We start from the raw sequence: 12,091 nt of genomic DNA on the forward strand, positions 1-12,091 counted from the left end.
TAAAGAGTGCTTCTCGAGTCTATGTTTAAACCACGATACTGCCCTACTCCCTCTAAACTTGTTCTTGTAGTAGCAGACTCCCAACATTTACACTGTACTTCAGGAAGTTATTAAAAGGTCTCCAGATATCTTCAAACGCATTTTGTTTCTTCTTGACAAGGTATGTGATATTAAATCATAGTTGACAGTGTGACAACTCTTTTTTCAATATTCATACAAAAACTGTATTTATTATAAAATTTCTAACAGATATTTCAGATATTCAGTATCATGTTGTATTGTTTTTCACTGAATACCACTAGATAAAAGGTATATACAAGAATATACCAGAATAACCATTCTAACCATCATGATGTAGTCTTATATGAATTTTATGAAAGTGGGATTTATGCTAAATTGCTGATATGAAATTACTGCTTATGTTCAGTGCACTTAAGCAAATCAGAAGCATGTTATGAACATGTTGAAAGCACTCATAAATCATTTTTGTTGATAGCGAGACATGTATTCTGGGCTTCTGTTTATTCAGTTTCAAGCAGTAGGACTCCGTGTTAACGTTCACGTGAAGACTTTATTTGTTACAAGAATTGTAACTGAAGTTTCAGATTTGATCATGTCGAGGTAGACATCATGACTTCTTTTTTCCACAATACCAGTTCATGGTAACACTTCATGTCAAAGAACACTTGAACATGTGTCTTAAAAGAGTTGTGTTATTAAATGAAAACAACCATCTAAGTACAACCCTAAAAATGGAGAACAGCTCTTAACTGATAGATATTATAGATGAACTAATCGAAATATTGAATGTCTCAGATTTTTCTTTAATGTCACAAAATTGTAAATACTTTCATAATCACAAAAATGTCAATCCAGACAGAGATTACAGAAAAGCTCCTTTTAGCAATTACCAATCACTAAACGTTAGCAATCAGTCTGACTGTAGAAACAGTGAACATGGGAATCTCATTGAAAAAAAAGAGAAAAAAGCTCAAATTTTGGGTAAAATATGGACAAGTCCAATCAACTGTAAACTTAATTTATAACCAGTTTTAACTGAAGGGTTGTATTTGTTTGTATTTTACCAAAATTCGGATTCAAACATTTTAGAGTGTAGTAATATACAATTAATTTCAAAACAAATGTACAGAAAACAAGAACAGTAGAATAGTAATAAATAGTGAAGTTTACATTTGTTGAAGTGTATATGGCTGTGCTGTTGGCATTCACCGCGTGCCTTAATTGAAATACAATAAATCAAGGTCCACTGTGAACACGTACAGCGAGAGCCTAAAACGCAAACAGAAATTCTTCTGTGTGTGATGAAAATCTGAACACCAATTTAAAATACATTAAGATTTGATTCTCTCAGCACCACAGGCCAGACGAAGCAGATTCTGAACAGAGGTGTTTGTTTTTTCTTTCTTAGAAGATCTATTGAGATATATATCTTATCCAGGTGAAATAACGCTGAATGTTTTCTTATCTGCTGTGCCTGCTGACACTGGAAGCCTGATGGACAAAGCACAACAGCCAGAGGCAGTGCATTCAGAATGCCAGCACATCCAAGGCATCAAAAATAGCCTTCCATCCTTCTAGTGTAACCTATAAAACATCAAAATCATAAGAGTTAAAGCATGATGGCAACCAGGCCTATTCGACATGCAATGCTCAGATATAACGTCGAACATTAAACAACACTCGCAATGATGCCCTAAATATCTTCCTTATATGTATACACTTAGAATAAAACTGCACATTGATGTAATTATTCGCCCTTTATATCATACCGGAATACCGCATTACATTCATAAGGTTATACATTTTAGTCGACAGGCAGCATCCGTGTTAAATCCCCGCATCATCACTGCATCATCCCACAAAGGTGGATGAAACTGATATATTCTACGCTCGTTTTAGGATTTTGCAGTTTCGTGTACATACCTCTATGAAGCCAGGCAAACTTGATCGTGTCGCTGCTTAATATTAAATTCGAATGACTGACGAGCCAAACGACATATAAATATGGAAACTGCGCCGAGCGCTACATTGTAAGGGAGGCGCGTGACGTCACCATGCAGACAGATGTTCAATCGCTGCGTCCTTGAGTTTAGCTATCGGCTATGTTATGTTAGCCACAAAATTAAGTGCCAAACGATTGATTTATCGGTTATAGTAACCTCTAAAATGGCAGGCGAACAGATGTTTTTTAAAAAAAAAAAAAGATATATCAAAGATAAAAGCCATATCAAAGGTGATGTGTGGTTGAAAGCATTCAATAATGAGTATCATCTTACACACATATATATATATATATATATATATATATATATATATATATATATATATATATATATATATATATATATATATATATATATATATATATATATATATATATATATATACTCTCAGAAAAAAGGTACACAGTGGTACACTCCTCAAGCAATAGTTTTGTACCTTTGTAAAAGTTGTTCCTTTTATGGTACAGAAAATTTATTTTATGATACTGTTCTGTAGTACAATTAAAATAAAAATACTTAATTGTTCTCATAAAAAAAGGTACATAAGTGTTGGACAACTCCTTCTTCATTACGATATCTATAGAAATAAATATTAGTGGAAAGGGAAAGTAATTTATGAATAGTTTTCATATTAAAACATGAATCATCATTTAAAAGCATGTTTAAAGAAACTCATAAACATTAATTATTAAGTTCTATAATACAAAACAACTGGTAAAACAAAACTATAGGTATTGTAAACTAAACATTTAAGGCATTCTTAATAAACATTTGGTGAGCATTTTCTGATAAATACATTTTCATTATTGATATCTGCACCTTTGGGTGTTTGCTTTCCACTACACACGTGAGCTGGCAAAAGTCCTGCATATGCAGTGTTCATGCAGACATTTTAGTTTTGTAAACGAATAAAATATTGTATATCTCATTACAATACTTTTGCATAATTCTATTTCTATTTTAAAATTAAGTAAATTAAATGAAATTTTAAGTGATTACAAAGGTATTGTGTGAAAACTGGAGAAAAATGTTTTATATTGTACATGGGAGAATGTATTTCTGTAACATTTTTGTGAAAAGTGTTGTGAAATGTTTAGCAAAAAATATATCTTTTGATTTGTGTTAACTTTTATCAAAAACATTGTTTAATAAATGTATTTGATGTTTTATATTTGCTGAAAATAAATTGAGCCATTTTGGATAAAGCAAAATGCTTTTAAATAGTTTTTGAAGAAACACATTTGACACTGTTAGGTACAAAGTGTCTTGTCACTGTAGTGGTACCTTCATGGATCAGATTTGTACTTTTGATGAAACTACAATATTGTATCTGCAGGTTTAAAAACCAAAGGTACATTTTGGTTTTTCATGGTACAAATAATGTCCTTAAAGGTACAAACTGCAATGGTACAAATTTGTTTCTTTGTCTTAAAATACAATTCTGTTCCATAAAAAGGTACTGCCCCAGTGACAAGGATTTGTTCCTTCTTTGGTAACAAATTGTACCATTTTTTCTGAGATGATAAAAACAATATATATAATCAGGGGCAGATTTAACCAACAAGTGAGGTAAGCGGCTGCTTTGGGCCCCATGTCTGGGGGCCCCCGATAAATATCTAGAAGGATAAATTATACCTATGAACTATATATATATATATATTTCCCAGAGATGGGTTGCAGCTGGAAGGGCATCCGTGGTGTAAAACATGTGCGAGATAAGTTGGCGGTTCATTCCGCTGTGGCGACCCCAAATTAATAAAGGGACTAAGCCGAAAAGAAAATGAATGAATTAACTATATAACATCATTTTCTACCATATTTTGTATGGTGACAGTTAAACAAATACAATTTTAACGTAATTAAATATTATTCAGTATAAAATCAAACATAATATTATTATAATAATGTAATGTTATGTAATAATAATATTACAAAATAAAATATCCATCGTGGAGCAGTCCAACAGTCAAATTTATAAAAAAAAATGTATTTATTATTGTTAGTTGTGAATTTATTTTAAGACAACTAATCATTTAAAACGTAGAGAATGTATTGATTTAAAAGAGATTGAGTGATATAAAAAACAGAATTAAGTCAAATATTCTTGTTTTTTTATTGGTTCTGGATAGACCCCAACCAAATATAGGCCTACTATGAAAAGAATATTATAAACTGATTGAATATATTATTTTGAAAATATTTTTTTTCTGTTAACTGACATTATAAATCTTGTTTAATAATATTTTATTATTTACTAAAAATGTTCATTTAAATTATTCATAATTTCTTTTTAATTATTTTGTTTTATTTTTCATTCATTCATCCTTCCATCATCCACCCATTTATTTATTTAACTACAATGTTAAACAAATTTATTTCCAGAATAAATTTAGTAACTTCGTAATGAACTGCAGGATGATTAAAATAATTCATCTCCCTCATTCCCTCCTAAACATCTGGAGGACGCACGTAGGCTTGTTGGAAATGTATGCCATAGGCTACTGTATGTTTTTTTTAAAGGCGTGTCTCTGTAAACTGCGAGTGTGAGAATTCAGTTAAGTGAGTTTTCTAGGTTAATTTTTGACGAAACTTGACCTGTACAAAGGTGAAAAAAGCATTAGGCTAGTTGTGATTTTCATGTGCGGGCTCATTCCCTGCCCCCTTTTACGTAAGACTGGACCTCCGCTCTGAGAACAACATGACACTGAACCGCCCGTCGCAGATATGAAGTCCGAAGAAGTTGAAGAGACTGAAGAATTAAACAATTTACCTGTTGATTCCACCCGGATTGCACCATATTTGTTAGAGTTGAAACAAAAAGCAGAAGCAGAACTGTGCATTCGAGACTTGGACTTGTCGAAAACTTTTTTGATACGGTTTTTGCAGGCGAGAGACTTTGATGTGGCGCTGGCGCTCAAGGTTTGTGGGATTATTATTTGACATAAGCGATAACGGAACGCTCATATTAATGTGTAATAAACAGATGCGCGTGTTGTCTGTAGTGATAGTGACTGACACCTTTGGTGATACGTGATTTGATTAGCAATAACATTTACTGGCGACAGACCAACTGACACACTTTAGAATTATTTATATGAATAATTTAAAGAACAAAACAAAACAATGTCTGATTGGATACCAAGCGTGTAACTTCTTGTTCAAGTTAGTGATTTCTGAGAGTAGATTTAGCTTTTTTATACAAAACCATTTATATTTAATATTGTGTTCCAGCTCATTCATAATTCCAGCAGATTTAAGGTTATAAAGATTGTAATTTTTATTATAGTTATAAAATGTATCCATTCTATATAAAATATAAAAGCTTTATGTCAAAATATGTAAGTATATGTCCTATAAACATGTTCTCGATAAGTGTTGGTTGCAGGGTTCTGGTAGTCAATAGTTTTTAGCCTGTTTTTTCAATCAATGCAGTCATAATATCAACCACTATGAGCCATACTTCTGTTATTTATGTGCCATTTATTTTCATCCTGATATATTTCTTTAAATATATTTCACATCTGATGAGACTGTCTCATAATTATTTCTATATTTGTTTGTTGGTAATTGACAGCTGTTGATTAACTATCATAAATGGAGACAAGAATGTCCTGAAATAACAGCCGATCTGCGTCCCTCATCCGTCATTGGACTTCTCCAAAACAACTACCATGGAGTTTTGAGATCGAGAGATGATGCTGGAAGTCGAGTTTTAATCTATCGGATTGGCAAGTACATACACAAGCAATAATTGAAAACTTTTCTCTGCCTTTAAAATATTGAATATTACCATTTTCCAAACGCTTTTTTAGGTAAGTGGAACCCCAAAGAGTTCACAGCCTATGAGGTTTTTCGTGTGAGCCTCATTACGTCAGAGCTGATTGTTCGAGAATGGGAGACGCAAAGAAATGGACTCAAAGTCATTTTTGATCTCCAAGATTGGTGTTTTGCTCATGCTCTGCAGATAAATCCTTCTTTGGCAAAAAAGATATCTTCTGTACTTACCGTAAGTGTCTATTTAAACATTTTCGGCTCTGAAATACAGTAGCCTAGAGTTAAGAAAACAGAATTTCTGGATTCTGAATTAGGAGTCAATTTTTTGTTAATCTCTGTTCATAGCTAATACAACCTGTATATAATGTTGATAGTACATCCATCTGTAAATATTAGCCATAGTTTTTCTATAATTGTACTTTATAACTTATACCTATATCCTGCAGTGGCTGCTATTGGACTCCTGGTTAGACCTAAACTTCATTTCGTTGCCTTGTACTTGTACATGTGTAAAGACAATAAAGTTGAATCTAATCTGATCTAATTTAATCATATCTAATAAAGTGTGGCGGGATGAAACGGTTTAAGCACAGAATCCTGACAGATTATGTGTTCATAGCCACAGAATGCCTTATGGCAGCTCCAATGACCACCCCAATTTGCACTAGATGTTCTTTACTGTGCTATTTGTGTAATTTAAGGCTTACTATATCTTTACAGGTGAGCAACAATCTCTTGCCTCCATAATTTCTGAAATATCGTATCTAATTTGTTGGCATGAGTGAGCCACTATATGCAGGAGAGATGGGATGTCTGTGCATGCAAATTTTCACAACGTGCAAATACAGAAACTCTCTGCATATAGCGCAGACCACAAAAAGTCATGAACTCGGTTGCTTCCTGTTTAGGTTGATGAGTTTGTGAGAAAATCTGAGAGGTGAGTTTTTTGTTTAACGGTCACATGATTTCTTATACTGTTGAGTCCAAACATGAAGCAGCCAGGTTCACACTTTCGTTGTGGTCTGTGAAATTTGTAGTGCGTGTCTGAAAACAGTGGTTATCAATGTATAGTTGTTTTGTAGATTGTCTTCCTCTCATAGCTAGTTTTTAAAATTATTTTTTGAAAAAATAAATCAAAGTATTGAAAGAGTTAAAAAAAAAACTTGAAAGAGTTAAAAAAAACACAAATCAAACATGAAATTTGTTTTGCAGGACTCCTTTCCGTTGAAAGTGCGTGGCATCCACTTGATAAACGAGCCCATTTTTTTCCGTCCTGTCTTTGCTATGATCCGACCATTTCTTCCAGACAAAATCAAACAACGGGTTAGTATTATTTAAATATACATATAAGTCTGATTTACCTAACCCAAGGCCATCGAAGACATAAGTGACAATATGTATAGAATTATTAGCCCTCCTGAATTATTAGCCCCCTATTTGTTTTTTCCCCCATTTTCTGTTTAACAGAGAGATTTTTTTCAACACATTTCTAAGCATAATATTTTTAATAACTCATTTCTAATAACTGATTTATTTCATCTTTGCCATGATGACAGTAAATAATATTTGACTAGATATTCTTCAAGACACTTCTATACAGCTTAAAGTGACATTTAAAGGCTTAACTAGGTTAATTAGGGTAACTAGGCAGGTTAGGGTAATTAGGCAAGTTATTGTATAATGATGGTTTGTTCTGTGGACTATCGAAAACAAATATAGCTTACAGGGGCTATTAATATTGACCTTAAAATGTTTTTTATTTTTAATTTAAAACTGCTTTTATTCTAGCTGAAATAAAACAAATTAGACTTTCTCCAGAAGAAAAAATATTATCAGACATACTGTGAAAATTTACTTGCTCTGTTAAACATCATTTGGGAGATATTTGAAAAAGGAAAAATAATTCAATGGTGGTGGTGTAATAATTCTGATTTCAATATATATATTTGCTGAAACCCTGATTCTTGGTGGTGATTCATAAAATGAAAGTTAATTGCTACCAGCACTTTGCAAGTGGAAAAACATGTAAAGGCTATACAAATCAGTACTCACATGACTAGTGTTCTGGTAGCTGCTGACTTGCATTATATGAACCACCAACACGACAGTTTGAGCAAAAATGTTTCCTTAAAGTCCTACTGAGGCAAAAAGAAAAAGTCACCTACATTGGATAAATGGTCTGATGTTCAAAGTTAATTGATAGCAAATTTTCTATGAATAATCTTCTATTCAAAAGTAATGTGTTCATTACATATGTTTATGCTACTAGGGCTGCACAATATATCATTCCAGCATCAATATTGCAATGTGTGCATTCGCAATAATCACATCGCAGCATCTGCAGTGTGGAGTTGGGATTATTATAGTTAATCAGCAATGAAGAATGTGCAGTGTTTATATTTTACATTAGATTAATTCGATAATAGGGGCAGGACAAAATAGTGATATGCATGCGGTGGCACTTCTCGTAATGGCGGATTGAACATATATTAATGTTGCAATTCTAAGAAATATATGTGCTGTTAATAACAGAAATACATTTTATAACTTTCTGATGCAATTTCCCTCTTCGTTTACGAATATCATAATGTATTGTGGATGGTTTTCTTGTGATATATCACTGATCTATCATTATCGGGGGTAAAATATCATGATAATATCGTATCGTATTATCTGACTTCTTATTTTACTTTTGTCTTTGCTCTATCATATTTATTTCTTCTTGCAAGTTCACGCCTCTACAAGATTATTCCAATCGAAGTTAATAATTTTATTTCAAATAGAGCTATTCAAGTCATCTGCCGAAATTATATATATATCACAATATAAATCGCAGCAAAATAAAATATCGCAATGTCAGATTTTTCCAATATCGTGCAGCCCTAGATGCAACTAACAGTTGTGTTGTTTGACCTTTTAGATTCATATGCATGGCTGTTCATACGCCAGAAGTCTCTGCAATTACTTTCCAAAGGCAGTCCTCCCTCCAGTGTATGGAGGAACTGGACCCAGCGTAGATGAAGTGTGTCAAGAGTGGACTGAGTACATCATGCAGTCTGAAGAATATCTGCACAGGCTCTCTGTTGACTTACGTGGAGGTGAAGGACATGCTTCTCAGTCATAAAATGAAGGTGTGAATCACCATCACCTCATCGTTTCAACAAACGTTGAACATTTTTTATTTGTTTTTTCATATTGCAAATGACTGAATGGTGCAGCTTTTTTAATTGTCAGCATAATTAGCTTTTATGATAATCCAGACTGGAAGAAATAACATTCCTGTTTGCTTAGTTTGACTAAGTAATGTGATTTATTGAAGTACTCGATGTTCTTCTGAAGATATGCGATCTAGCATCAGATATTAAATATCAGATGTTTGTTACCTTTAATACAAGGTTTCCACAGTCAATTGTAAATAACAAAAAATGTACTAACATTGTATGTGACTGAAATAATAAGAATAAGTGCCTTCTGATCTGTCATGGTGTTTATTCGCGTTTTTAAATGATCAAACTGGACATAACTCAGGATGTTACACGAGTTAATCAAGGATTAACTGTTTATTACACTTCAGCTGTTAAAAATGAATTGATCTGTATCGTAATGGTAAACTGCAGCTATTGGTAACCTTTGTTGTCTTTTCAGTCTACCAAGTGGGATTGTAAAGTGGCACTTTGCTCTATTGCCTTTTGCTCCGATTCTTAAACAAACAGACCAATGACCTTACTGGAGCTCTTCATGTTTACATGGTTTCCATAAATGTGAATTTCTGAAACCCTGTTTATAATGGTGTTCAGTTTGTTGCACCCTTTATGCCAAAATATGTGCCACATGGCAGAAAAACTACTAAATTATTTACGTTAACAACTAATTGAATATAATTGTGTTGTCTTTACATGTTATACAATAATTATCTTGTTTGTATTTTTAGACTTTCATGTGCTTTATCACAATGATATAAATATATTCGCAGACACATTATTTCACAATGTGCTTAACTTAATTAAACCTGAAAACTGGACACTTTCAGAGAACATTGTGTGATATTTGTCCCAGCGCATTTCGCAATCTAGCTTCTTCAGCATGCCAAGAACAAGTGGGTGGCTTTGAACTACATTCCAGTCATTATTATGTGGTATATTATTTACCATTAACATTAAAAAAATGTATATGAAATCCTTCAAAACCCTGGCATTGTAGTCTAATGGTTAGAGATGCACAAAACAGTGAATTTGCAGTCTCCATTAGCAACTAAGATCATAATACCTTCCTATCACCATGGTGTCATTGCATAAGGGCCGTAATCCCATATTGCTCATCTGGGACAATCTGTGCAAAAAGTTCTGCAAAAAATATCTGCAAAAAGCTTACGTTATTCCTGATTTCTGCATGTGTGGTAGTTTTAATGTTGATGAAGAAAATAACAAAACAAAACAATTATTTACATTTCATTATTGTATTAACTTTACACAATTTACACCAAATTACACTTAAACCGATGACCACATTATGCCCTATTTAAGTCCCATACTGTGTGTACTAGCTTCATTGTACACACAGTATGGGACTTAAATTTAGAAAGCAATGCATGCCCTCTGCTGGTGAAAATACACAATAATTTAATTTTGTACAACATATCTCACTATCAACCTGTAATATCTAAACAGTTAATGCGAAACAGTTAGGTGGTGACAATGACCACTTTACAATAGACATCCTGAAAATGTACACAGCGATCTACTTATTTGGTAATACATGGTTCAGTAAATCAAATTTATGAATGTATTTAAATTACATTTTATTAATAAAAGGTATACATTTTCAGTGTTTTGAGGGATATTTATTGACTATTTTAGAGGTTACTGTACATCAAACTATACAAACTAGGTGTCTATTTTTTCTTTTTTAGACTACATGCAAATATAAACACCTATTTTACAAGAAATGTGTCTTGTGGATGCTTAAGAAGCCTATTGGTGTTCCAGAGCTGCCAGTTGAATGATATTTTTCCTAGCATTGATCAGAGCGATTATGCATTCACAATGGTATGAACCGTAATAGGCCAATGTATATTACTTACTATTAAAGGGCTGACACCCCCCATATACATCTTGTTTTGATGGCCTTAAGGGGGGTCAAGCATTAATTAGGGGGGTCAATCCCCCCCAAACCCCCCTGTAATTCGCACCCTGATCTACAATGGCACTTTCTCACATTAGCCAAATGGTGGAAAAGGCCCAAATGGTTGTCATCTCACGTGCTAAAAACAGAAAGTGTATTGTGGTGTGTTTGCTGCTTGAAAATGAACCATTGAACAAATGCACTCATGTAGTTGTTGCAATCTGTCAAAAATCATTAATTCTGTCTGTGAATTTCTTTTTTAATTAGCTATATACATATTTTTGTCATGAAAATTTGTGGGACAGATTTTTACTGAACTGTTTCACCACTTAGGCTTTCTAATGATTGTTTGAAAATCTAAAAAAAACTTTGAATACAACTTGATATAATTAAGCCAGAGTTTATCCTCCTTTCTTACGTTTGAGTTGTGCTACTCTGACCGACATGCATGCAGTATGGCAGCATTGTTTGAGAGCTTAGAATTTCATATCCAATAAACATGTCACAACCAAACCTTTAGCCTAATGCAAATAAGCACACTTACATATGTGACTACTAAAAAACTCACAAGAATTTTATCTTTAAAAAGCAAACAGAGAGTATTTTTCATGTTTTGTAATAGTCTGAGCAACTAATAAACTTAAACTGTTAATAAAGCATTCTTATGCTCTTTTTTAAGTGTAATTTGATATGACATTTCAGAAGCATAAGTCATTATTTCCGTTTAGGCTTCTCAAATATAAGTGTTTCACGGTTTTAACTTCAAGTGAGTACACACCTACCATTTCATTGGTTTTAGGATGATGTGGACAAAAGCACAAGGGGTGGGGCACAACCAGGGCACAACATATAGTCAAGGGAGCAATTTGTACAAAGAAAGCACAAGGTTTTAAACTTTTTTTTTAATTAAACAGCTCTATTTTGGACATCCTATTTAATTAGTTATTTAGATTTTTTTAAACCTAGTTTAATACTGTTTTCTGCAATGTGTGTTTATACTAAAGGATGGAAGCTTGGACCTCATTTCCAACTCTACAATGCAATACTTTTGCAGACCACCGCCTACAAACCTAGGCACTATATAGATCACCTACATACGGAGATCTTTCGCCGGTTATACGCAACGATACAAGTTATGATAATGTTTAATTGTTTTATATTAATTCACAGCA

The 12,091-nt window shown here is 33.1% G+C and overlaps 1 protein-coding gene across 1 annotated transcript; it reads left to right on the forward strand.

Moving 5' to 3' along the window:
- The first annotated feature begins 4,619 nt into the window (after positions 1 to 4,619).
- On the forward strand, positions 4,620 to 9,832 carry ttpa (tocopherol (alpha) transfer protein). The gene is made up of 5 exons (XM_056476321.1): positions 4,620 to 4,943; positions 5,599 to 5,752; positions 5,837 to 6,030; positions 7,011 to 7,121; positions 8,719 to 9,832. The coding sequence occupies exons 1-5, from the start codon at positions 4,749 to 4,751 to the stop codon at positions 8,920 to 8,922; spliced, it is 858 nt and encodes a 285-aa protein (XP_056332296.1). The 5' UTR covers positions 4,620 to 4,748; the 3' UTR covers positions 8,923 to 9,832.
- Positions 9,833 to 12,091: the final 2,259 nt, after the last annotated feature.

Source organism: Danio aesculapii, chromosome 2, assembly GCF_903798145.1.
Source record: "Danio aesculapii chromosome 2, fDanAes4.1, whole genome shotgun sequence".
NCBI lineage: Eukaryota > Metazoa > Chordata > Actinopteri > Cypriniformes > Danionidae > Danio > Danio aesculapii.

What these genes read in the sequence shown, in the direction of transcription:
- ttpa (XM_056476321.1), top strand. Translation starts at nt 4,749, where the DNA reads ATGAAGTCCGAAGAAGTTGAAGAGACTGAAGAATTAAACAATTTACCT. An exon ending in ATGTGGCGCTGGCGCTCAAG is followed by an intron (nt 4,944 to 5,598) that starts GTTTGTGGGATT and finishes GGTAATTGACAG; the next exon opens with CTGTTGATTAACTATCATAA. An exon ending in AGATATCTTCTGTACTTACC is followed by an intron (nt 6,031 to 7,010) that starts GTAAGTGTCTAT and finishes TTTGTTTTGCAG; the next exon opens with GACTCCTTTCCGTTGAAAGT.